At 44.8% G+C, this 27442-nt stretch overlaps 1 protein-coding gene across 4 annotated transcripts in view; it reads left to right on the top strand.

Annotated features, from left to right (window-relative positions):
- Window positions 1–26989, top strand: part of LOC116955670 (glycine receptor subunit alpha-2-like) — a 224304-nt gene extending 197315 nt beyond the window's left edge. For 3 of the 4 annotated variants that reach the window (XM_032976897.2, XM_076053484.1, XM_032976900.2), the window contains exons 10-11: window positions 1203–24452; window positions 24525–26989. In XM_032976897.2, the coding sequence (XP_032832788.2) occupies window positions 1203–1218 (16 nt within the window). In that variant the 3' untranslated portion in view covers window positions 1219–24452; window positions 24525–26989. Of the gene's footprint in view, window positions 1–1202; window positions 24463–24524 lie in introns of all 4 variants that reach the window. The other variant, XM_076053483.1, reaches the window with a different exon arrangement.
- The last annotated feature ends 453 nt before the right edge of the window (window positions 26990–27442 follow it).

Here is a 27442-nt window from a genome sequence, read left to right as displayed (position 1 = left end):
ATTTTTAAAGGAACGAAGAACGCAATTTACTCTGGAAATGTGACTGGTTAACTTATTTGCACAATTTACACTTCATCACTGTGGTAAATGTAGCCATTCACTACTTGTGTCGTCAGCATTGAGATCTGTTTCCAATGTACGACATTCGCGACATACATTTCATTTCATACAAGCATTTGCCCATTTGGATATCAATGTAACGTGTCGCGTAACACATGACATGACCGTGCTCATCGCTCTTCATCTGATGCTACGTAACGCGGGCCCAAGTTAAAAGGCCTGCATTTAAACGTTTGCTTGTGAAGCAGATCTTCTCTTGAACAATTAGCGGCGCAGATCGTATTAAAACCCGGAGTCACTCGGGGTTTCTGGAAAACTCCATTCGACTCAATTAGACCGCGGGCAATAATAGGTGTCAGTGCCATAATGCAGAAAGGGCAATAAACTGTAACGTCACCTGCGGGTTATTCATTGTGAAGTAGAAATGACTAATTGAGTCTCTATTTTACAATTATCCGTAGCGTGAGGGTTACAAGGTGATTTAATTCTCACACCGTCCATAAAGGTTAACAAACGGCATATATATTTCATTTCTGTCATCAATATTATCATTGTTACAGAGTGCTTTAATTATTCAAAGTGTTTACTTTTATAATAATTCATTACACATCCCCCTCTCTCCCCGCTCGCCCCCCACTCACTCGGCTGTGAGTATCCTCTCCTCTCTTCATAGTAAAGGGTTTTGGGTTAGATCGCGTTATTTCTAAATGTGTTGCAACCCTACACCACCCGACACGGCCAATCAGTAAAAAAAAGTGTCACGTTGACAAAAGACAAAATAATTCACTACTTTAGTCCACCGTTGTGTTGGAGAGTGAATCCACAATATTTACAATTTGAGTAGGTCGACGTGGAGGGCTGCGACACATTTATAAACAACGCGACCTAACCCCCGAAACCTTTATTATGAATAATACTGGTCGCGAAAGCCTACGCGTTAATTCCTCCTCTCTGTACATTCGCGTGATGTAACAAGTGAAAGGAGTTGAACGTGCTCTTCAAGGCAAGTGTGAGTCTCTGTCTGTGGTGAATGCCTTCGGGGTGATTGTCTGAGGCGGCTGTGTAAGGACATCGTCTCTCTCTCTGACGTTGTGGCTTTCAACCGGCAAGGGCCTAAAGTTGATGCCTTTGCTTACCCACAGAGATGCCGGCAAGTGACCCCGGGCTATCCCGTGGCTCGTTACCAACGTCCGTGGCTCATTTACTCAATTTCACACACACACACACACGAAAAACGATTGCAGCAAAAAGATTAGTTATTTTTTTTTCGGAGGTTTTTTTAAAATTTTCTTTTCATTTCCTTGATTGTAGGGAGACAGAGAGAGAGAGAGAGCGGTACAAACTTTTAACATCAAAGGCCACTATTTTTGGTGGTCACATGTTCACATGGTGCAAAAATGAAGACCTGGTACAGACACACCGATCTCCCACCACCTGCCCCCCCCCCCATTAAAACCACAAAGCCCCCCCCCTCCTCCTCCTATCCCAGCACCTCACCCCGACACCGCTCCTGCCAGGAAAGCAAAGGCAATACATGTTCCCTGTGACATCTGCCACTGCTAGCCTTACGCGTGTGCAGTTAGTAAGCGAGCGTGATTCTGACCGCTTTAACTCGCGCTGCCGTTCCGAACCCTTCCCGGGGCCGACTACTGCTTCTGTTTAAACGTCCAAATAACCGTAACACTTTTACAGCGCTTCCAGACCACGTCCAGTTGTACATAATCGATTACTGTGAAAAGTGTGCCGTCCCAAGGCAGGGGCGGGGGGGTGGGGTGGAATATATAAAACTATCAACCGTGTTTATTTTTGTGTTTCTGTAATAAGATTTTGCGAAACAAAGTGCAAGTGCTTTGATCAATGAATGGATATGTGCTGTTATGATCGCGGAAATTGGATGATAGGCACGGTTAACAGGAACAACATTTGGTCGGCATATACGTGGCTGTATAAAAAGTGATCTTCAATGGGCTTTCCAAACTTTCCCAAGATGCAGTGCTTCTCGTTGGCATTTGCTCCACATCGAAACCTTGGTCTGTATTTTGACTTGTTCTTAATTTTTAGTCGAGTGATTTAAAGAAACAACAAAAAAAACAAATCAATGCCTCCCAATAATACGGGCAGCCACGCTTCACAAATACCGCGAGACTCAAAGGCTCAACGACGATGTTGAGCTTTCGCGATTTCGCCAAATGAAGCTGACATAGCGCAAACTGTAAATGCAACAAAACGATTGTTTAATTATTCTTGGTTCTTTCGGTAAAGTCACCACGTAGAAGGGAAACAATAAAATAATAAAAATATAAAACAATACAATTCTCACGACGTTTCGACTGCAACACAAGCAATCATCATCAGGTGTGGAAACCACAACAAGAAACTGCTTTTCACACCTGATGATGATTGCTTGTGTTTGCAGTAGAAACGTCGTGAGAATTTAATTGTTTTATGTTTTTATTGTTTCCCTTCTACGTGGTGACTTTACGGAAAGAACCAAGAATATGAATCCCTGCAGTCACGAAAGCTTTAAATCAAAAGATTGTTTAATTGCCCGATAGTCGCAAAATAATTCGGATGCAAAGATAAATGCCCGCCCCCCCCCCCCTAAACTTTGCAATACATCCGTTTCATCACGGCACCGCTCAGGACTATCGTAGATTTCAGCTCTCCAGCAATGTGCAGCTCTGTTACGTTGTTTGGCTGGGTGGTGGTGGGGGGGGGGGCGGTGACCAGCCGCATTCGTTATTCGACTGCTGCCCTTTCATTCATCGGCCGTGGGGCTTTGCTCCTCGCTAAGAGAATGCCCCCTTCGCTGCAGAGCCAACCGATGTCATGACCAGTCACGGTAATCACGTTTGGAACAAATGCCACCTGGGAATTGCCGACGCCCATCGGGCAATGGGATGGAATGTGTTTTTTTTTCGTTGCTTCTTCTTCTTCTTCCGAGTGATTGAAAAAGGCTTTTTATTTTTAATGTATACGAATTAGCCACTACCCCGCCCCCCCCCCCCCCGAGCGGAAAACGATAGTTGGACGGCTGCGCGCATACATGTTAAATTCGCGTGAACATCGGCAATAGACGTGTTTGCATATGGTCTGTACAGTATATACATGCATAAATGCTGTGCGATACGGACTGCCGATGAACCAATGGAAAGGAATACAAGTTCTGTGATACGCTGAAACGTATAGCCTGTGCGGCAAAATTACCCTGTGTTTGATGTTTTGTAATCTCAAAAGAGTGTAATTGTCCCTAAAAGTTGTTGTCTTGTCACGTCACGGCAGAGCACTTTATGAACGCACGACACGCGACCCCGAGTGCTTTTGAGGCCGAGCGCTCGGCAATGCAACGAGACCCCATCTCCAGGCTTGCAGAGTTTGGCTGGCACCTCGTAGATGGGCAGTATCCGAAAGCAAGTCGGTCGCTTGCTGACTTTACCTGTGGACTTTCGTTGCGTTCATTTCTAGGTTTTTTTTTTTCTGGGCATTTTAGATGCAAAAAAAATAAAATAAAATTCGTTTAAAAGCTGACTCAACGCGGGGGCAGTTTTGACGAATCTCGGACGTGCGTTTCCCCGACGCTTTAAAACACGCCGGGCGAGTCATTTATATTCTTGGTTCCCTTCAACGTGACTTTACCGAAAGAACCGAGAATATGAATCCCTGCAAGTCACGAAAGCTTTGAATCAAAATATTTGAGTCATTTATAGTTTAAGCTCGATGAAGGGACATTTTTGTAAAATTTTTTTTTTACTTGGGCATGGTTCGACGGGCAAAGAAAAATGAGGAGGGCGATTCGGGCAGAAGCGAATTGTCCACATTTATATCTCGGTTTAAGGGAAACCGCATGGTAAAATTACTACGGGGCCTGGGACGCGCTGTAGACGCGGAACCGACCGACTATTTTCCCCCACCGCCACGTTGCGATGGTGACGGAACGCCTTCTTTGGTTCTTTCGGTAAAGTCACGTAGAATGAGAATCAAATAATAAATTGATAAAATAAAATAACACAATGAAATTCTCACGACGTTTCGGCCACAACACAAGCGGCATTTTGTATGTGTTTCAAAGTCACGTAGAATGAGAATAAAATAATAAATTGATAAAATAAAATAACACAATAATATTCTCACGACGTTTCGGCCACAACACAAGCGGCTTGTGTTGTGGCCGAAAGCCGCTTGTGTTGTGGCCGAAACGTCGTGAGAATATTATTGTGTTATTTTATTTTATCAATTTATTATTTTATTCTCATTCTACGTGGTGACTTTACCGAAAGAACCAAAGAAGATGAATCATTGCGGTGACGGAACGGTTCGGTTCTCGCCTAAAACTCTGCACGAGTCAAACGATTAGCTTTTCTCCACCCCCCACCCACCCCCCCCCCCCCCGTAAATAAGCCATATATTTTTTTTTTTAAACTTGCAACGATTAACTTTTCTTTGAGACTTCTTGGACTCTTTGACGTGCCTCGTTTCGTGCAGCGGCGCCCCACGCGTGCGACGAGAGAGAAACTGGCCAAACGTTTTGAAGGGAACCCTCCTGAAAACAAAATCTATATTATATTGGCTCCGTGAGGCTCATATCCCCGATATAAAAGGGAGGATTGTTGTTCCCTTTGAATGCACTTTTTAAGCAAAGTTGTTTTTTTCGTTTTGTTCGTGTAATTGTTAAAAAAGAAAATGTAGATGTATTTTAAAACAAGAGACGGCTATTGATTTAAGTTTCTGTCGTTAGGAATGTATTCAAAGTCTATGTGTCTATACCATATCAATGTGGCATTGTAATTTACTGTATATTGCACAGCTCACGTATGTATATACCAGATTTGAAGTTTTCGTGACTGCAAGGATCCATACTCTTGGTTCTTTCGGTAAAGTCGCGTATGGTAAAGAAAATAAAAATTAAATAAAAAATAAATTAAATCACGTGATTTAAATCACATGAATTAAATCAAATGGATGAAATCACGTGATTTAATTTATTCTTGATTTATTTTCTTTTCGTTTCTTGCTGTGGTTTGTCCCCCGCCTGATGACGGACGCTTGTGTTGCGCCCGAAACGTCGTGATTTAATTTATTTTAATTTAAATTTTGTTTACCTACGTGAGTTTACCGAAAGAACCAAGAGTGTGTATAGACCGTTAAGATTATTCACAGCCCTTTTATCAATCCACTGCCGGATGAAAGCCTTCCTGCGCCGTGTGGGGTTTCGTGGGGTGTATTTTGACCTCGCACACAGCGACAGTAAAATTGATGCGCTATTTAAGGATTTCCCCATCGGCAAGTTACTCGGCATGGCATTTTGTACTTTGTTTCAAGCGCGTTCTGGAATCATCGGCGAGCCGTAGCCAATCCAAAATCGATTCTAACCCTTCGAAATATACCTCGCGTGAGCACTTCGCCTCTCTCTCTCTCTCAGTGACAGCTCCCGTCATCCACTTTTACCTCCCTGCTGTTCAGAGACCGGATGACGGTACGTGACAGTTTGAGTTCATGCCATCAGACTTGACGCTCCGCTCTGTAACCGAGGACTGGCCGCCGTGATTTCACGTGTCGTAACCGCGGCTGCTTATGCCGCATTCCTCGTCCAGACTTCACGCCCGTCGTGGACTGTCGCGACATGGACACGCTTTCTGGATTCATGCTATGCAACGCCAAATTTTATTGTTTAACGCTGCAGTTGCAAACAGAGTTCGTATATCTTCTTTGGGTTTCTTTCGGTAAAGTCACGCAGAATGGGAATAAAATGATAAATTAATAAAATTAAAATAGCACGATAAAATTGTCACGACGTTTCGGCCACAACACAAGCGGCCTTCTTGTGTTGCGGCCGAAACGTCGTGAGAGTTTTATCGCGTTATTTTATTTTATCAATTTATTATTTTATTCTCATTCTACGTGGTGGTGACTTTACCGAAAGAACCAAAGAAGATGAATCCTTGCAGTCACGAAAGCTTTAAATCGAAAAGAGTTCGTATGGCCAGGTGTTGTGGGGCACAAGCCAACACAACCGCGGAGTCTTCTTTAAAAATTCAGGCACTTATACGCATGCACAATGCGCGCGCGCATGTAATGGCCGCTCCGTTAAATCAATTGCAGTCGGGATATATGAAACAAATATATAACAATAATACGTGGAATGTATTGTGAGAAAGGGATATGGTGTTTCAGTTCAAGAGGCCTTTACTGAGATCAATTCCACCGTCCGTGACAACCACCGGCCACTTGCAGGCAGTCCGGCCAATGCTTATCTCGTCAGAGTACATGGCAATTTCATTTTTATTTTTACCATTCCAGTGGGCTGATTGCACTCAATTGATGGCAACTGACTTTAATTTCCCCGTGCAATCCCGCCGTGATTTAACATCGATTATAAAAAACTCTCCCTCCGTTGTTGTTGTTGTTGTCTACACGATTGGACGATATGTAACTGGGTGCTGTGCAGTGACTGATGGGGACACGCCGAGTGTCGACTATAGATGGCAGGCGCGCATTTGTGTCCCAAACAGTCGCCAAAATGTAAGGCGTCGTTTGCGAAGACCTCTTTGGCTGAAAGATCGATCATTTCTCAGCGAGGTTTCCCTATGGAAAAAAAAATGACAAACCAGACGGCTCACTTTTCTACATTTGTATAACACGCAGCACGCGTGGACACGTGCACACGTGCGCGCCATTCAACCGACTAAAATTAAAAAACCGTGATCTTGAACGATAAGCCTGTGAAGTTGCATGAAGATAGCAGCAAAGGACACGGATATGTTAAAAGAACCTCTGGCGTTTTCCTTCCCCCCCCCCCCACTCCTCCTCCTCCTATAAAAATCTGCTCATAGACCCCAGCTGAACTGAACGGTGGTAGTGGAAATATATCTCGTGTGAATATGCATAGGGTTACTTCAAATTTACTCTGTCACTATCCAATAACCCTGAAATGTGTTACATAAGCAGGTTGTACATGCCGTTGTCGATGACTGCTGATGTATTTGCTTGTTATGTTCAGTTAAAGCGGTACATCCATTAGCGCCCTTGATACCAATACGACGAGCAAGCATGCGTGGGTCGGCTAGAGATGGTTGTTCGTAAAGCAGTGTGCATTACTTAAGTGCATTATGTAGAATATTGTTTTTGTTGATTTATCCTCGGTTCCAAACGTGTGATACAGAATGTAATGAGTTGGAGGTGGCTCATTGACTGCTGTGAGACAAATGTTCTTCGTGCAGGTACTTGTTCACCGATTTATTTTCGCCTTGCAAAAAGGAACTTAATAAAGTATATCTATAATACTGTCAAGGAAGTGTAGCTCCAGATGTAGCATCTTCCTGCCAAGATTCTCGACCACTTCACGTCGCCTTTCAAGTCAACAATTTCTCATTACAAAAAAAAATATATATATGTTGCAACGACGAACTAAAACATATACTTGTAAAAAAAATTACTGTATCTGTACATAAACAAAAATAGGAGAACTTGCATGAACGTGATATAAAAATTGTTTCACGTGACAACAAAAAAAACATTAAAATAAACTACTAGCTTTTTAAAAAAAAATATATACACGTAAAAAATTAAAATCACGTTTGTTAGGCATGCGAGGGTCTAATGCAGGCGGGGTGGTTATAGGGGAGGGGGGGGGGCAGCGGGGGGTGCTTTGCCTCTGTGGAGTTCCTGCTTTAAGTGAGCCTTTACGGTGTGAGAACAGCAGCAGCAGCGGCGGCGGTCCGTCTTCTCCTCCTCCTTCTTTGTGTAGCTCCGTGGGCATGCAACAACAGAAAAGGTCCAAAAGTGTTTTGCTGCGCTGCAAGGGGGAAGGTCACACAGCGCGACAATTTGCACGGGGGGGGGGGGGGGTTGGGGGGGAAGGTGTCCACTGATTTAACAAAAAAGTGCCGTACGTGTACAGACGAACCGATTTTGCATTGTGTGTGTGTGTCGTATCCGACTTGTAAAGAAAAAAAAAGACTTAAGATCTAAAGTGCGTGAATTCCGAAGCTCATTCGTGGAAACACCACCATCGATGATGTGATTTGAAAATAAGTGAATAGATGCATGTGCGCAGGCATGTGCTTTAAATAGTGTCACTTGAAATTTAAACAATAAATATGGAAGGCCCCGCTTGATGGGATTGATTGGCTTGCTTCAACGTTTTAACTTTTCGCCATTCAACGCTTCTTTTGTTCCGGTGTCGTTGATCGCCCCCCACCCCCTCCCCACTCCCCACACGTTTTACTTTTGCTGTACAGGTCTGCCCGAAGTAGATTGTTCATAGCAGGTCTGGAGAGCTCACGTGTCCAAAGGCCCAGTCTTTATAACAACAGCAGCAGAAGCAGCAACAACAACAACAACAACTCAAACAGTAACACTGCTCTACTGCTAATTAATTTGCCTCCCAAATGTGCGTGGTTTATTTTTTAAAATCCTTCAATTTTCTCGTCGCCCAACGCCAAAAAAAACCACACGAACCAACTTTGCATTCTGTGTGAAGAACACGACAACAAAAAAAGATCGAGTTAGGCCACTGCGTTGCCAGTGGCTGGGTCTCGAACGCACGAATAAACCAAACTTAAAAAAAAAAACCTCTCGCGACGTTACGAGACACGTGGCGAGTTTTTTTTCAATCGCGCCTATGAAGCCTCTTATCATCGCTGTGCAGAATCGCAAAATAGAAAAATTGTCCAGCGTATCCATCCCAGTATCGTGTGTTAGACATTACTACGGTACTCGTAAATTAGGGGTTCGTCAACGTCTCTTTTTTTTCTTGTCATCTTCCCAAAGTCACCGTAAAAGAGGGCCCAGCCCTTGGCTTTCAAAGTCGTCTCGAGTGGCTAACGTCCTCCTCCTTCGCATGGTGATCATCAGACGCAGCAGTCAACGGGAGGGGAGGGGGGGGTGGGGGGAGGCTTTGGTTTTCTACCGTTTCACGGTTGTTCATCGGTTCCACGGAGGGCATTCGGCGGTGGTAGCCGTGTGGACTAACGACCTCGTGTTTAGAGTTAATTGGCGACTGCTTTTACATTTCTACGTGATGATGATGATGACGATGAGAAGGCACTTCGTTGAGCTATAGCTATCATATGTGGTGGCCAGGTGGCTTCTGAAAAAAAAAAACAAGTTTCAACAGCCCAGTGGGCCTTACCTGCTAAACTAAAATAAAGAGTTTAGTTTAGGGTGGAGCGATTAGTCAGTCCTCTTGTTCCACCAGAGCAACAGCATATGTTGGGTTGCATCAAACCATGCTCAGAACAGGGAGTGAGCCGGTGAAGCGTGGTCAGACGTCGATGAAGCCAAAGCGCCTTGAAGGCATAGACGGAGGAAATGCTGAATGGGTGCAGTACACGATCCTTTGTGAATGACGCGCGCGTTCACAACGGGCGCATTGAACAAGGTGAAGCCGCTTGCAGGCACACTCGGTCCCCTAATGAAGTTGGGTTTTGTACGGAGCTTCTAACAACAAAAAAAGGGGTGGGGTGGGAGCAGCTATCGTGACGGATACCCTAAGGCATGGTTTTTCTTAAGGGCCCATTACGACGCATTAGTGGCTCAATAAATAGCTTCTAAGAGAACCGTAGCGGGAACAGTGGTTCCATTCTTATTTCCCCTTCGCTCCCTGCATGTGCGCTTGCTACACGCACGCGCGGGCCGACGAGCCGGGGCCATACGAGCGTGCTCAATCTTGTTCAGCCAGGTGTCCATTGATCGCCTTAAGTGGTGAAACATTTTGTTTTGCCTTCTTCTTTTTCTCCTCTCGACCCGACCGAGCAGATTTCGTGCCACAGGGAGAGTTGCCGGCATCGCGAGGGCTCGGGGGAAGGGTTTCGCTCCCCTTACCCCCCCCCCCCCCCATCGCACGGTCGTGGAATCAGGACGCCTTGAATGCAGGAGGTCGTGGGTTCTACCCTGACCTTGATACTGCCTGCTGTATATTTGGAGTTTGCGTGTCTCTCTCTCTCTCCCTGTGGTCACGTGGATTTTTCTCCGGGTCCTCCGGTTCCCCCCCCCCCCACACACATTTAGAATCAACATAGCGCTGCTATAAATGTCCACCTGACGATAAGCCACTTCGTTGAGCCATAATTAGTGGTCAAGTTACTTCTGAAAAAGAGCTATATCGCTCGGTTAGCCTTTACCTGGTAAAATAAAGAATAGATTTCATTGTAAATTTAAATGAAAGGTGTACTGCTATCAAGTCGGTAACTCTCCGTGAGGTGTGATGTTTGGGATTAGCCTCACGATATCGTGTCGTGCAACTAGAATACGTGCAGTGGTGACATCGATGTAGGTTGATTTCACTCCACGAAGCCGGTGATTTTCTTGTCCATTTATGACTTGTGATCAACCTCTCCGTGTGTCGTGAAGAAGTAGTTTTCCCGGGTCGCGTGACGAGGTCACCGCTGCCAATGCTGAGCGCATCTCCCCTCGGCACCACCACCACCATCGGCTAGATGCCACGGCCGCGACAAAGCTCTTCCGTCCTCATCGTTGACCTCTGAGTTGTCGTTACGACGACGACGCCTTTCTCTCGGTACCCTTCCCCTCTGCTGCCATTCTCGTTCGCCTCCGTGACATTTTCCTGCCACGTTTCCCGATCCTGACTTTCCGAGCGGCGTTCCGTCTCGTCGCGAATCGCCGAAGCGTCCTTCGTGCGCACCTGTGGAAGACGAGGCGCTCGTCTCAAGCTCTCTGCCCCCATGCAGTAATGCATTTACTTCTGCACCAAACGCTTCTCTCTTCATACTTAAGTTCACCTTCCTATGCTCACTCTGGGCACGAGATTGAGTCACTCTGTGATCCCATTCTGGGCATGAGATTGAGTCACTCTGTGATCTCATTCTGACCACGACATTGAGCCACTCTGTGATCTCACTCTGAGCACGACATTGAGTCACTCTGTGGTCTCGTTCTGGGGACGGCATTGAGTCACTCTGTGATCCCATTCTGGACATGAGATTGAGTCACTCTGTGGTCTCAATCTGACAAGACATTGAACCACTCTGTGATCTCACTCTGAGCACGACATTGAGCCACTCTGTGATATCACTCTGAGTACGACATTGAGTCACTCTGTAATCTCATTCTGACCACGACATTGAGCCACTCTGTGATCTCATTCTGGGCACGACATTGAGTCACTCTGTGATCTCACTCTGAGCACGATATTGAGTCACTCTGTGGTCTCGTTCTGGGCACGACATTGAGCCACTCTGTGATCTCACTCTGGGCACGATATTGAGCCACTCTGTGATCTCACTCTGGGCACGACATTGAGCCACTCTGAGATCTCATTCTGAGCACGACATTGAGTCACCCTGTGATCTCACTCTGAGCACGACATTGAGTCACTCTGTGATCTCACTCTGACAAGACATTGAACCACTCTGTGATCTCAATCTGAGCACGACATTGAGTCACTCTGTGATCTCACTCTGAGCACGACATTGAGTCACTCTGTGATCTCATTCTGGGCACGACATTGAGTCACTCTCTGATCTCACTCTCTAGCACGACATTGAGTCACTCTGTGATCTCACTCTGACAAGACATTGAACCACTCTGTGATCTCACTCTGAGCACGACATTGAGTCACTCTGTGATCTCATTCTGGGCACGACATTGAGTCACTCTGTGATCTCATTCTGGGCACGACATTGAGTCACTCTGTGGTCTCACTCTGGGCACGACATTGAGTCACTGTGTGATCTCACTTTGGGCATGAGATTGAGTCACTCTGTGATCTCATTCTGACCACGACATTGAGCCACTCTGTGATCTCACTCTGAGCACGACAATGAGTCACTCTGTGATCTCATTCTGGGCACGACATTGAGTCACTCTGTGGTCTCACTCTGAGCACGACATTGAGTCACTCTGTGGTCTCATTCTGGGCACGACATTGAGTCACTCTGTGGTCTCATTCTGGGCACGGCATTGAGTCACTCTGTGATCTCATTCTGGGCACGACATTGAGTCACTCTGTGATCTCATTCTGGGCACGACATTGAGCCACTCTGTGATCTCATTCTGGGCACGACATTGAGTCACTCTGTGATCTCATTCTGGGCACGACATTGAGCCACTCTGTGATCTCACTCTGGGCACGACATTGAGTCACTCTGTGATCTCATTCTGGGCACGACATTGAGCCACTCTGTGATCTCATTCTGGGCACGACATTGAGTCACTCTGTGATCTCACTCTGGGCACGACATTGAGTCACTCTGTGATCTGATTCTGGGCACGACATTGAGTCACTCTGTGATCTCACTCTGGGCACGACATTGAGCCACTCTGTGATCTCACTCTGGGCACGACATTGAGTCACTCTGTGATCTCATTCTGAGCACGGACATTGAGTCACTCTGTGATCTCATTCTGGGCACGACATTGAGTCACTCTGTGGTCTCGTTCTGGGCACGGCATTGAGTCACTCTGTGATCTCATTCTGACCACGACATTGAGTCACTCTGTGATCTCACTCTGGGCACGACATTGAGTCACTCTGTGGTCTTGTTCTGGGCACGACATTGAGTCACTCTGTGATCTCACTCTGGGCATGAGATTGAGTCACTCTGTGGTCTCGTTCTGGGCACGACATTGAGTCACTCTGTGATCTCACTCTGGGCATGAGATTGAGTCACTCTGTGATCTCATTCTGGCCACGACATTGAGTCACTCTGTGATCTCATTCTGACTACGACATTGAGCCACTCTGTGATCTCACTCTGACCACGACATTGAGTCACCCTGTGATCTCATTCTGGGCACGACATTGAGTCACTCTGTGATCTCATTCTGACCACGACATTGAGCCACTCTGTGATCTCATTCTGACCACGACATTGAGTCACCCTGTGATCTCATTCTGACCACGACGTTGAGCCACTCTGTGATCTCATTCTGGGCACGACATTGAGTCACCCTGTGATCTCATTCTGGGCACGACATTGAGTCACTCTGTGATCTCATCCTCGGTACAAGCGCCGTGAGTTTCGTCCCGGACGAGGTTTTTGAGGTGGCCTCTTTATCTCGCCTGGAGCCCCACGACAGCCTTCAAATCCCCCACAATGCTTCTCCAAAACTGCCATCGAGTGTTTGTTTGAGGCATACACTATACAATTCAATGATAATCCTCAAATTCCCAGCTGGGATGGTTTTGTAAACATTTGCTCAGTACAAACCCTTCCCCCCCTTCTACTCACACACACACACACATGCCACTGTGTTTCCCTTGAGCACACATATATCCGGTTCATTAACTTGTTCAGCAACAGAGCTGTTCTATTTAACAAAACTGTGGTGCACACCTTCCGTGGATATAACCTCTGACCTTCGAGAGCAGAGGCGTCGCACACGGTGCGACTCCTCGGCGCCGTTTAATTTTTTGTTTGTTTTTAAACCTTAAAACACAATTTAACGTAAAGATGATTGATTAAATGTGGCAGGATAAATTGGGGTCACTATGGAATGTATTGGCAAAATGTACAAGAGTCACAAACTGCATTGTTAAAGAAAAACTAAGGGTATGAGGAAACCTAAATAGATGCAGTTTATTCCATCAACTACTTAGTTCGTATTAGTCATCATTTGTTTGCTATCTGCAGTATAGCAGCTGCTGTGTTTGTGTCCAAGTAGCTCTGCGCGTGTTGCGGCTCTTCTTCTTCCTCCTCTTCTTCTTCCCCTTCTTCTTCTTCCTTTTCTTCTTCTTCTTCTTCTTCTTCCTCTTTTTCTTCTTCTTCTTCCTCTTCGTCTTCTTCTTCTTTTTCTTCTTCTTCTTTTTTTTTTCTTCTTCTTCTTCTTCTTCTTCTTCTTCTTCTTCTTCTTCTTCTTCTTCTTCTTCTTCTTCTTCTTCTTCCTTTTCTTCTTCTTCTTCTTCTTCTTCTTCTTCTTCCTCTTCTTCTTCTTCCTCTTCCTTTTCTTCTTCTTCCTCTTCTTCTTCTTCGGAAGGTTGCCGGCTGCTGCTCTAGAATGACACGTTTTCTATCCTACGTCGTATGACATAGTGGAATGATAATGATATTCATTCCAGCTCTGTAGCAACTGATTCCTTCTCCATGCGGATGCATCTTAAGCAGTTCCTCCCGGCATTTGTCGTCCGCCTCGTTCAAAGAAGGTCAGCAACACATCTCGGGCAGCAATGCTGCACACTCACTCCCACTGGCACGTCATCTCTCGGCTGTGTGCTGTTTCGCTGGCGTTTCCTCTACGTCTCTCAAGGTGCTTACTGAATTCTCCAGCTCCTTGGTCGTTTAAAAAGAAAAAAAACATCATTATGTATTTATTTTATTATTCCATAACCCCCCCCCCGCTCCCATAAAAAAAAAAAACACAACGCAGGCACCCGAGAGGGAGAACGCGGCTCCCGATCGCGCAACAACCCGCAGCGATTTGCCCTCGGGTAGGGCACCTACTGGAAGCACTTTGGGCTCAAAGCCCTCCTTACCACCCTCGGAGGAACGGGCCGGGGCGGCAGTTTTCCCGGGGAGAGGTCAAGTTGAATGTTACGGAAGATGCACCTTCCTAAGCCACCGCCTGGAGTCTCTCCGGTGATTCCGATGAGACTCGTTCCCTCCTTGAGCAACCGGCCAGAGTTCCTTCTCGGAACATTCTCGATTTATTTGCATGTGTACAGCACGTTGAATCTCTTTCGCACCCTACGCAGCCAAACCGTGCTAATCGGAGTTGCGGGGGAAAGGGCAATAATGTGTCCGAAAAAAAAGCCGTTCTGAAGGTGCGATTTTGTCAATCTAGATGATGATTTAAAAGTGCACAGCTGCAGTGGGGGTCCTAATATTGGGAAGGAAGAGGCGTTCCCCAGACGGCCACAGAAGCGCATCTGAAAGCGCCGCACGAATTAGGTGAGCGTGTTTGTTCGATGGTTAACCAAAATAATGATATGCCGCTGCAGTTGCTGCACTGTTTTGTAACGGTTATAACCTTCACCGAATTAGCCCCCCGTTTTGAGTACATAGTGTTGTCACGAATACATAAATATCTGGGCTCTGCTAAAACTTTACAATATCGACTACTTATTTGAACAATATTTACATTTGTATGTGGAGATGTAGTCATAGTCAACGCTCATTACGGTAAAAAAAAACAATGTATTATTCAAATGTACTACACAAATAATTTTAGTCAACACCTATCATCTAATGTACTATTTTTCGAATTGCTCTGAAGCACCTTGGAAGGCTCAAGGCACTATTTAAATCCATAAAGTATTTACCTATTTAAAATTGGTGGTTGAATGACAGTATTACATGTATGTGGATTATTCATGGTGGATTAATTCAGTTCTGCGTCCAATTGTCAATTTTCCCATGAAAATAATGTAGGACTAGTTCACTCATTTGGGAGGAAGGGGTGATAATTTGTGGCTTCCAGTCAATCTCTTGGCAAAATATATAGAATAGTACACGTGTGTGTGTCTGTGCATAGGGTGAACGGTAGGGTAGCTCATATTCTTAGTTTTTTCGGTAAAGTCACGCTGCGCTATGTAATCGGTGACGATTACATGAACCGGTCCTGGGCCTCCCCTAGGTCGACTCATCCTCAAATGAGTACCTGGTGCGGTGTGTAAACAGCGTCACCGGGGAGACAAAGGCGGCCGGACGTGGTGTTGGCCACCCACCCCCTCATGTACCGGGCTCGCCTCGATAAGTTATCGCGAAAAGCACTTTCCACCAACAGTCTGTTTAAGGCTACACGGGCGATCTTTGTCTTTGCAAAGGCAAGTTATCTGTGTTGTATATGGAAATATGAAATCAAACGTGCAACGTCTCCAATCGCGAGGTTTTAACTGTGGAATAAGCCACGGAAAAATGTCACAATTTCAAGCATATTTTGTTCAGCGTCTGTTTTATCATTTCCAGGGACGTCCTTTGGACCTTTGAGCTCGCGCGTAAACTATTCGCGAGGAAAAACAAAACGCAATTTCGCGCGTCCATTTCTTCACCGGCAGAGAGTTGGCATTCATTCAGAAAAAAAAAGACCTGGGCAAAAAATGTGTCGAGTGTAGCTTCAGCAACGCCTAACGAAACGTTGAGTCAGGTTGAGTACAGGTCAAGTTGAGCACAGGACGGACTCACGAACAATACCATACACACTTGCGGCCCTGCCATCTCGCTGCTAGATGAGGGTCTCATGCCGTGTGGGTGATGAGCTATTTTCAGACCATACTTCACCACTCTGGTCAATTTGCGGTTTGATGAGCTCGAGGAGCCATAGAAGTGGAATGCAGTGAATGTTGCTGCGCTTCCCTCTAGCCGCCCACGACAGAGCTCCACAGCAGCCTATAACACCTCTTATGTACGGTGCTGGCCCCATCAATCGGGACGCCAGAGTGGCTAGGAGATGTTAACTACCTGGCCTGGTATGCAGGAGGTCGTGGGTTCGATCCCGACCCTGACGATGCCTGCTGCTGTATATTTGGAGTTTGCGTGTCTCTCTCTCTCATCATCATCGTCACGGTCGCTAGGAGATGTTAATTACCATGCCTGGTATGCAGGAGGTCGTGGGTTCGATCCCGACCCTGACGCCTGCTGTATATTTGGAGTTTGCGTGTCTCTCTCGCTCTCGCCGTGGTGGCGTGGATTTTTCCGCAGGTCTGCCCGTTTTTCCTCTCCACATTTCGAATCAACGTCACTGGTTCGGAGTATTTGTGTCTGCTATAAATGTCTACGTGATAAGCCACTTCGTTGAGGTATCATTTGAGCTGGCCAGGTCGCTCCTAAAAAAGAGCTATATACCTGGTAAAAAATCATCTTTTTTACATACTGTAATTTATATTTGATGCAGTATCCATGTTCAATTCAACCCTGGTTAGCTTTCACGATGTGGCATAATCCAGCACACTCTGGGTGATATGGCCATGGGCATGAAAATTGAATTAAACAAAATGTGTAAAACATTAAATTGGGCGATTTATAGACCAGGATTTATTTGATTTGAAGTTTTCGTGACTGCAGACTGTCTGCCTCAGCAGCAAGCCATGCTTTTGCACCTGATGATGGACGCTTGTGTTGCGCCCGAAACGTCGTGATTCGTTTGATTTTATACCTACCACGTGACTTTACTGAAAGAACCAAAAAGTACAGGATTTATTTATTGATTGCCTAAACTCGATGCATTTTTTGTTCACAGTAGCTAAAGAATCCGGGGCATATTTTTTGCCCACCAGGTCGCACGCACGTATGCTGAACTTCTTTCGCACCGTATGTAGCCAACCGTGCTAATCGGAGGTGCGGGGGAGAGGGCACAGCCACCTTGCGATGAGTAATTTTCACGCGCCGATGATAACCCTTACTGGAATCGCGTACATGTCGTGAATCGCGTACATCAAATGACTCACGTGCGTGAGACATTTGATGTACTGCAGGAATTCATATTCTTTGGGTCTTTCGGTAAAGTCACGTAGGTAGAAAAATGAAACAAAGCATGAAATAATAGATCACGACGTTTCGATCGCAGCACAAGCGGTCGTCCTCGGGCAGAAAAAAATAATCCAGCAGTGGAAACTGCTGAACCAGCGAGAAAGCTATCAAGTAGATAGGTTCAAATTAATAAAAAAATTAAACGAGCAAACAATTACGTTTCGATCGCAACACAAGCGGCCGTCCCCATCCTCCGTAATTTTTGGGTTTATTTTATGTTTTTATTCATTTGAACCTATCGACGTGACTTTTACCCGAAAGACCCAAAGAATATCTGGAGCGCCATCATCATCCTGTTGATGATGCTCTCTGGTGCTTTCGGTAAAGTCACGTAGGTGAAAAAAATAAAAATGAATAAGTAATGAATATAAAAAAATAGAAATAAAGAAATCAAGCACGACGTTTCGATTGCAACACAAGCAATCATCATCAGGTGTGATAACCACACCTGATGATGATTAAAGTGGTAGAGAGTCCGGGGTTAGGGCAGTTAAATAAGTCAGAGAGGGGGGAGGGTAGGGGGGGGTGAATGGTGCAACAGAGACACTGAAAGTAAATCCTGTTGATTCTTTACATAAGAGGATACTCAGTTTTGTACGCCGGCAATTGTTTATTTTACGGGAGTAATCAAAGTGACCTGTGGTTTCGGTGATTCGTTGCTTCGACCCAGATGTAAAAAAAAGAACACGAAAGACCCCTGGTGAACGAAAATTGATGATGGCATTAGACCACCGGTAGAGGGCAGCATGACTATCCACACTGCTTTACATATTTATATTCTTGGTTCTTTCGGTAAAGTCACCGCGTAGAAGGGAAACAATAAAATAATAAAAATATAAAACAATACAATTCTCACGACGTTTCGACTGCAACACAAGCAATCATCATCAGGTGATGATGAAACTGAGTTTCCTCTTATGTAAAGAATCAACAACCAGGTGGTTTTCACACCTGATGATGATTGCTTGTGTGGTTTTCACACCTGATGATGATTGCTTGTGTTGCAGTCGAAACGTCGTGAGAATTTTTTTGTTTTATATTTTTATTATTTTATTGTTTCCCTTCTACGTGGTGGTGACTTTACCGAAAGAACCAAGAAAATGAATCCCTGCGGTCACGAATGCTTTACATCTGTCGAGAACGAGACCGCGCCACACGCGTGCGGCTGGCATGATGTGCCGCAGTCTATCTCAGCAGAGAAGAACATGTTAGGATTAGTTAAATATATAAATATAAAGATCCCCCCCCCATATAGCCTTAACAGACTGTAGGGACAAGTGCTGTTAGCGAGCAGCACCTATGAAGGCCGGAACGGTACACGAAGGGGTGGGTTGCCAGCACCACGCCCGGCCGCCTTTGTCTCCCCAGTGGCGATGTTTACACACGGCACCAGGTACTTATTTGAGGCTGAGTCGACCTAGGAGAGGCCCAGGACCGGTTCAGATAATCGTCACTGGGTGTTGGCCGTGAGCGGGAATCGAACCCGGGTCGCCAGGTTCATTGCGCTACACCACCGCTCCCCACATGTGTATATATATAAATATATACACATGTATGCACAGACCTATACTAGAGTCATATATAATACCGTATAATTACACAACTATATACACAGGCAACGCACGCGCATACCTAAATATGCAGAACATGTGGAAATACACGTAGAGTATACACGCAAACGTCCAGTACAAAAAAAAGTGAAAACTCAATACATTTGGAAGGTTTATAGCCTGAAACGTCACATGCTATAATAGTTGTGCTTGTGCAGCACTGCCAATGCAGAATCACTACGAGAGTTTGTTTTATCAGTTGAGTTGTTGCTATGGAGACCGGGAGGTCGTTAATCGTTGATAATGGAATTTGTCGTGATTTCTCACTCAAACAGAGTGGGTCTTGTGAAGGCTGTTGCCATCTTCCACTCTGTTGGATGGGTGAGGAGTGGTTGAGTGAGGGTGGGTGAGCAGCGAGGGTGGATTGTTTGAGCCGTTATTGCTCTGAAGGCCGGGAGATTGTTGGTCGATGGCCACTGGGTTGATGGTGGCCAGATTCGTGATTTCTCACTCAACAGAGTGGGCGTGATCCTTTGGGTCTTTTCGGTAAAGTCACGTAGATCGGTTCAAAGAAGATAACATCAAGATGACGAGCGCGTGTATTGCGATCGAAACGTCGTAGTTTTTGTTATTTTCTTTGAACCTATCTACATGACTTTGCCGAAAGACACAAAGAATATGAATTCCTGCAGTCATGAAAGCTTTAAGTCGGAGTGGGTCTTGTGAAGGCTGTTGCCATCTTCAATTCTGTTGGATGGGTGAGGAGTGATTGGGTGAGGGTTGGTGTGAGGCGTGAGGATGGATGGGTGAGTCGTTATTGCTCTGGAGACCGGGAGATCACTGATTGTTGATTGACGGTCGCCCGGTCGATGATGATGATGATGGTGGTGGTGGCCTTAGTCGTTATTTCTCACTCAGCACGGTCATTTCGACCAGAAGGAACCGGGGAGACGTGGCACTGAGATATGTACGGCTCATAATCTATAGCCCAGGACACGAAAACGAAATATCAACATGCTAATCCTGTGGGAGGAGGGAGTGCTTTGCAAAACACCTCAGTGCACTCATGCAAGATCTGCTTTGCAGAGGGTGGTCCAAAAGTCAGGACACATTCGGGCGCTTTGAGAGCCGGATTTGTGGCAGAAAAGCAAAAAATAAAATCGACTTGACTTAAATTGGGTGATTTCATTTATTCTAACACTGGCATGAAAACATTTTAATGGCTTATTCTTTCAGCTAATATTTTATTCCTTGTTATTACTATCGATGTTTCTTCTTCCTGTGGTGTCACCTCAAATCCGTTGTTTAAAGAAAGTACTCGACCATGAGCCCCGAATGCATATAGACAAACACAATCGATGAACGTATCAAAGATGACACCTGTAACCCTTAAAACAAAGTCCTCAATTCGTTTCAAAAGAGAATTCGTGCGTGCATTAATGAGAATTGATGAACATTTAAAAAAAAAAACATTAAATTAAATGACCCACGTGATTTGTTAAATGAACTATAATAACCCTATGGTGTAGAGAAAATAGGCTTACGCCAATACTAGGGTTTTTCCCCTTTTTTTGGCTACAAAAATGAAACCTTTTACAAGGAATCATGTTACTGCATTAACCACAATACTTGTGGTCAAAATGCAAACAAAAAAACACACTCTGATAATATATGCGTTGTCCTTGAAACTGATTGGTCCACACCAGGGAGAGCTTTCTTTTGTAGACTTAACCCCTTTCCTGTTAAGATATTCAAACACTAAATAGACACCTTTCACATCATCATCTTGATATTTGCAAAACAAGGGGTCCCATAATCCCGATGTGTCCTGACTTTTGGGACACCCCCTGTATAAAACAATGATCCCCATTGATAAGTATGGCCTGATCCACAATTGTAAAATACATTTAATTATCTGGTGTGTGCAACAGTACAACAATGCGTCATGAATTAAACACACAAACATGGGTTTCATTGCTGCATGTATATGTTTGTCACTGGCGTTTAAGATTTAATTCCAGGTCTGGTAAATGCCACATGTTGCTAATCGTATAAATTATGCTTTGTCCTCGCAATATCTTATCCATTTGAAATGTGACGTATAAAAATTACGTTCTAAAATCCCAAAAGTCTGAAGGAGGAAAAAAACCCCCACATTTCTCCAGAAATGTGGAATATTACATTTCTCCAGAAATGTAATATTCCACCAGAAATGTAATATTCCACCCTGGCTGCTGATACGAGTGAAAGGGGGCTATGTGAGCATAGCGAATTAATCATAAATGTAGGTGATTCAACTCTTAATCTGGCCTGAAAATGGAAGATTCTATTAAAAAAACATGAATTTTATTTAACCGGTGCCTCATTTGGTTTCATTTACAATTAATAATACATAATTTTCAGTTATCTTGAACTAACAACTAATTTCACTGTCATCGGCATATTTATATTTGTCCACGTCGATCACGCATTATCTACCTCATATCTGGGCAAAACTGTACTTTGTAAATATCGAATACTGTACCGATACAACCAATCTAAACGTATAATATCGTATCTGGATTTGAAGCTTTCGTGACCGCTGGAATCCATACTCTTTGGTTCTTTCGGTAAAAGTCACGTGGGTAGATCACGACGTTTCGATCGCAACACGAGCAATCGTCATCAGGTGGGACAACCACAGCAAGAAAAAAAATTCACCACCAACCACCGGGGCAGCAGCAGCAACAGCAGCGGGCTACTCCACAGGGCAACGAGTCGCCGTGACGTCACATCCTCATCATCCTCACCACCACCACCAACCACCGGGGCAGCAGCAGCAACAGCAGCGGGCTACTCCACAGGGCAACGAGTCGCCGTGACGTCACATCCTCGTCATCCTCACCACCACCACCACCACCAACCACCGGGGCAGCAGCAGCAACAGCAGCGGGCTACTCCACAGGGCAACGAGTCGCCGTGACGTCACATCCTCGTCATCCTCACCGCCACCGGCCAACTTCAGCAGGTTTTTGTTTTTCCCTTGCTGTGGTTGTCCCACCCAATGACGATTGCTCGCGTTGCGATCGAAACGTCGTGGCCTGTCATCGTTATACCCACGTGACTTGACCGAAAGAACCCAAGGAGCGCAATGTTATCGTGCCATTTTAGCATCTGCCGCGGGACAGCGTTTGGTTTGAATCTTGGTTTAAAGCTTTCGCGATGACGGCCGTTTGCGTTGTGGTCGAAACTGTCGTGATAATTTTTTGTTACTGTTTTTTATACGCGTATTTTATTATTTTATTGCTTCCCTTCAACGTGACTTTACCGAAAGAGCTAAGCGTATAGGATTTGGTTTTGCTCCGCGAGCAAACGTTCTGGGACGACGCACCCTCCGTTTCGCTCGGAGAATGGCACCGCCCATCCTCTACCCCTACGGCGCCAAGCATGGAATGTCAGCGGCATCTTCACGCCTGCCTTGTGACACCCTTCTGTTTTAAACAAACAAATAAAATAAAAAAAGCGTTACGCCTTTCCCCCACTGGCACCGAAGTGTTAAACGCTGACGCGGATAGGGCCGCGGTGCGGCCAAAGCGGTAACGATGCTCTTTCCCGTTTGTCCGTCGAGCGACAACTTTCGATGTCATTGTCGGGGTGGAGGAGGGTTTTGCAACACACAAATGATCTACTCGCGTGGCGATCTGGCCCAACACACTTTTAAATTGTGACTCCCGATTGTTGGTCACGGAAGAAGAATCACGCGTGTTAAATTTAACTTTTTGCCAATTTGCTAACGCTGACCACGACCAATTATTATTTTTTTTATATTTCTGTCGCCAAATACGAATTGATTTTTTTTTTGGTATGTTGCCCCGCATTATCAAACGACTATTCTGTCCATTACCATCTCTTACCATACACCGTAGTGCCAATGCATTCCTCATTGATTTACAACTCTTGTTCAGACACACGACGCAAAGATTTGACCACATTACTGCACATGGTACCATATAGAGTAAGATACATATGGGTATATCGTGAGTCAATCCGTGTCACACAGGTCGTGAGCATCATCTGACCATACTTCACCGTGATGGTGCAGTGCGGGGTAAGTGAAGGCGTGGAGGGTAACGGAACAACAGTCGGTTTTGTCCATTAAAAGAGTTATATTTTTTGGGTTAGATCACGTAAATATATAAATGTTGTGTCGTTAAAACCCACCAACACCCGACACAGCCAACCAGTAAGGGTTGCCACATCAACAGAACGTGGCCAATTTCGTCACGAATACAGCACTAGTGTATAGTGTAGTGTATAGTGTAGTATATAGTAGTGTATAGTGTAGTATATAGTAGTGTATAGTGTAGTGTATAGTAGTGTATAGTGTAGTGTATAGTAGTGTATAGTGTAGTGTATAGTGTAGTATACTAGTACAGCACTAGTGTGTAGTGTAGTGTATAGTAGTCTATACTGTAGTATAGTGTATAGTAGTGTATAGTGTAGTGTATAGTAGTGTATAGTAGTGTATAGTGTAGTATAGTGTATAGTGTAGTGTATAGTGTAGTGTATAGTGTAGTATACTAGTACAGCACTAGTGTGTAGTGTAGTGTATAGTGTAGTGTATAGTAGTGTATAGTGTAGTGTATAGTAGTGTATAGTGTAGTATACAGTAGTGTATAGTGTAGTGTATAGTAGTGTATAGTGTAGTGTATAGTAGTGTATAGTGTAGTATAGTGTAGTGTATAGTAGTGTATAGTGTAGTGTATAGTAGTGTATAGTGTAGTATACAGTAGTGTATAGTAGTGTATAGTGTAGTGTATAGTGTAGTGTATAGTGTAGTATACTAGTACAGCACTAGTGTGTAGTGTAGTGTATAGTGTAGTGTATAGTAGTGTATACTGTAGTATAGTGTGGTATAGTGTATAGTAGTGTATAGTGTAGTGTATAGTGTAGTGTATAGTAGTGTATAGTGTAATATAGTGTATAGTGTAGTGTATAGTAGTGTATAGTGTAGTATACAGTAGTGTATAGTGTAGTGTATAGTAGTGTATAGTGTAGTGTATAGTGTAGTGTATAGTGTAGTGTATAGTGTAGTGTATAGTGTAGTGTATAGTGTAGTGTATAGTAGTGTATAGTGTAGTATACACTAGTGTATAGTGTAGTGTATAGTAGTGTATAGTAGTGTATAGTGTAGTGTATAGTAGTGTATAGTGTAGTGTATAGTGTAGTGTATAGTAGTGTATAATAGTGTATAGTGTAGTGTATAGTAGTGTAGTGTATAGTGTAGTGTATAGTGTAGTGTATAGTAGTGTATAGTGTAGTGTATAGTAGTGTATAGTGTAGTGTATAGTGTAGTGTATAGTAGTGTATAGTGTAGTGTATAGTGTAGTGTATAGTAGTGTATAGTAGTGTATAGTGTAGTGTATAGTAGTGTATAGTAGTGTATAGTAGTGTATTGTAGTGTATAGTGTAGTGTATAGTAGTGTATAGTAGTGTATAGTGTAGTGTATAGTAGTGTATAGTGTAGTATACTAGTACAGCACACCGGTTGCGTGTTGGAGAGCCAAGCCACAACATTTACAATCTGAGTGTACGACGTTTCGCCAGTAATTACAACCAGCTCCTTCAGGCGACAGCCAGATATGAGTGGGTTTTTCCTCCAATGACCTCTGCTCTGCACCGTACCCACTGCACCGATATTCTGTGCATGGGTGGGGGATCGGAGGGGGTTACCCATCCCAAGCACTTATCCAGGCTCAACTCTCACTTGAGCTCTCTGACTGATAGGATTTCTTTTCAGCGAATGCAAAGTCCCCAAGCTGAGCGGTTCCTTCTCGGTCCTGCTGCTGTTGAGGGCGAGTAGGGCCCACCTCGTTGAGTTTTGTGGTGTGGGCAGACTTCTAGGATGTGGTGCGTGGGTTTGCTCCACCCCATAGGCATATGGGGGGGGGGGGGGTGCTTGCTCTTATGCTTCATCGGTGGAGGTTGGCGGGATGTGGACCTGATAGGATTGTCTCATGCCGTGCGATTGCGGGTCACGGGTCTTTTGCGAAACTTCTCGGTGTGACATGTTTTTTTGTTTTGCCCGTTAAATAATCATGCTCAGTGGCAGGTAATATCGGATGGTTCCCCGTGAACTCTGAAGCTTTGCCATGTCTGTTTCGATCTGCATTGTGAAAACCCGATCACCGGCTGGGCCTCACTTTGCAGACAACAGAAGAAGAGGTCTCCGATGTGTTCTCGTTTTGGTTGAAAGGTGACTCTGTCTTGTGGTTTTTATTTTATTTTTGATTGTTATTAATGTTATTCATGGCGTGAAGGCCTTTGCTCTCAAATCTGCGCGTGGTCTTATGTGACATTGAAAAGGGGATATCGGACGGAGATCGTTTGTTAATTCACCGCGGATAAGCCAACGCTCAAGTGGATATGGACGGTGATTTTGAAGTTTAAGTTGGAAACAGCTCCACTCTACACAATAACTTTCAGCTGTTAGTTGAAAATGCAACGCTGGATGAAGGCCCACCCCCACCCCCCGAATGCCATGTCTGGTCGTGGGGGGTTAAAATGACCATCCTTCATCGTCTGATCAGTGCCCGGTTGGGACTCATTCACACGGTGCATACGCAATTGTAACGTAACGATGTAATAAACACGTTGTGTGGTTTTCGAAGGTTAGTTTTTTTTTTAACGAGCTCTTTATTTATCATGGCACTGTGGAACAACAACAACAACATAACAAACCCCCCCGCAACTTTTCATCTCACGTGATCTTGGCGTCGATTGCTCTCTACGAATGAGCTAGGGTAAGCACAAGAACGCCTTCAAGTACACGTTTATTAGTATTGTTACAGTGCACGTGCAATGACGTAAAAACAATAAGAGTATTTGGTAGTGATCTTTGAAGTGACGTGAAGAAACATCAAAGCAGAGGGTACCGAATGTCAATATCGTTTTGCCTCGGTGCGCCGTGGCGTATGTAAATGCATCAGTGTTGAAACACCAATTGCGAACGGATATAAATGCCCGTTGCCAATAAACCTTGGGTCGACGCGAGAAGAAACATTTGAATGATCAAAAGTCCATCATATTTAATATCCCCACTTGTAAGAAAAAAATATAGTAGAGCAGATAGAGGTCACATATATATACTTGATAAAAAATAAACATTTAGCACTTAGTACAACAAAGAAAGCTCTCCAGACCTGCTGTTTTGTCTCGCTTTAATTGTTTCCAGCCGTGTGTGGTTTTACCAGAGCTTCCAAAAACCTAATAATAATATTAATAATCTAGCATCGCTATATATCACGAACGATTAAGAGAAACCCCGCCCCCCCCCCCCAATGCCCATTAAACTCCTAATCCACATTATGGACGTCTGTGACACAAATAAAATCGTTTGTGTTGTTGTTAGCTGGGCACAACCTCGTTTTGAGCAAGCGTCGTCGGTAAAGATGCCTCTGGTGGAAACGCATCTGCTGTGAATTGTGCTTTTGTTTTTTTAATTCTCGGTTTGCAGCCATTTGTTACCTTATTGTACAGTCATACTGCAGTTATGCAAATGCTATGACTTAGCTTAACCGTATGATAAATGCCTATGCAGCAACACCTTATCGATGCAATGCGTCTAGTTTCAAAGCGGTGTCGATTTTTTTTCCCCTCTCATTTCTAATTGAACGTTAAAAAAAAGTGAATATTCAGTGGGACTAAAAAAAAACAACAGCAACACATATACTGTAAAAGTAATCAAATTGACTTGTTATTAACATGTATCTGTAAATATTATTAAACAACTGATATACGGTAATTAAAAAAAATATATAAGCAATAGAAAAATGATGACCTTATGCATGTTAACGTGTTTGGGGGGGGGGGGGGAGGGGGGTGGTGCAAGTTACGCAACGTAACGTAACATTGAATGTTTAATCGATGCTTGTTTTTACTCTGACTGGGCTGTAATAAACTGACAATGCCTCCAAACCAATGTTGCTCCACCGCTGTATGTATTCGCGCGTTCGTTTCTTCCATTCTCGAACACCGCCCCCTCCTTCTCCCAACCCCGTGCCTTCTGTCGTCGGGCGAAGTAAAATTTCCCTTCCTTTGCTTGGGATCGCCGAAATGTTAACGGAGGGGAAACGGAAATCCTCGGGCTGGGGGAGGGGGGGGGGGTTCAAAGGCAAGCGCGCGAGACGTCTCCGCAAAAACGCGAAGGAGGGCGGGGGGGAGGGAGAAGGGAGGAGGGGGAGGAGGGAGGGAGGGAGGAGGGGGAGGGAGGAGGGAGGGAGGAGGAGGAGGGAGGAGGGAGGAGGGAGGGAGGAGGAGGGAGGGAGGAGGGGGAGAAGGGAGAAGGGAGGAGGGGGAGGGAGGAGAAGGGAGGAGGGGGAGGGAGGAGAAGGGAGGAGGGGGAGGGAGGAGAAGGGAGGAGGGGGAGGA

This window comes from Petromyzon marinus, chromosome 61 (assembly GCF_048934315.1).
Source record: "Petromyzon marinus isolate PM22_M1 ecotype Great Lakes invasive population chromosome 61, UKy_Petmar_22M1.pri1.0, whole genome shotgun sequence".
Classification (NCBI taxonomy): domain Eukaryota; kingdom Metazoa; phylum Chordata; class Hyperoartia; order Petromyzontiformes; family Petromyzontidae; genus Petromyzon; species Petromyzon marinus.
This window is presented reverse-complemented; position numbering and strand designations above follow the sequence as displayed.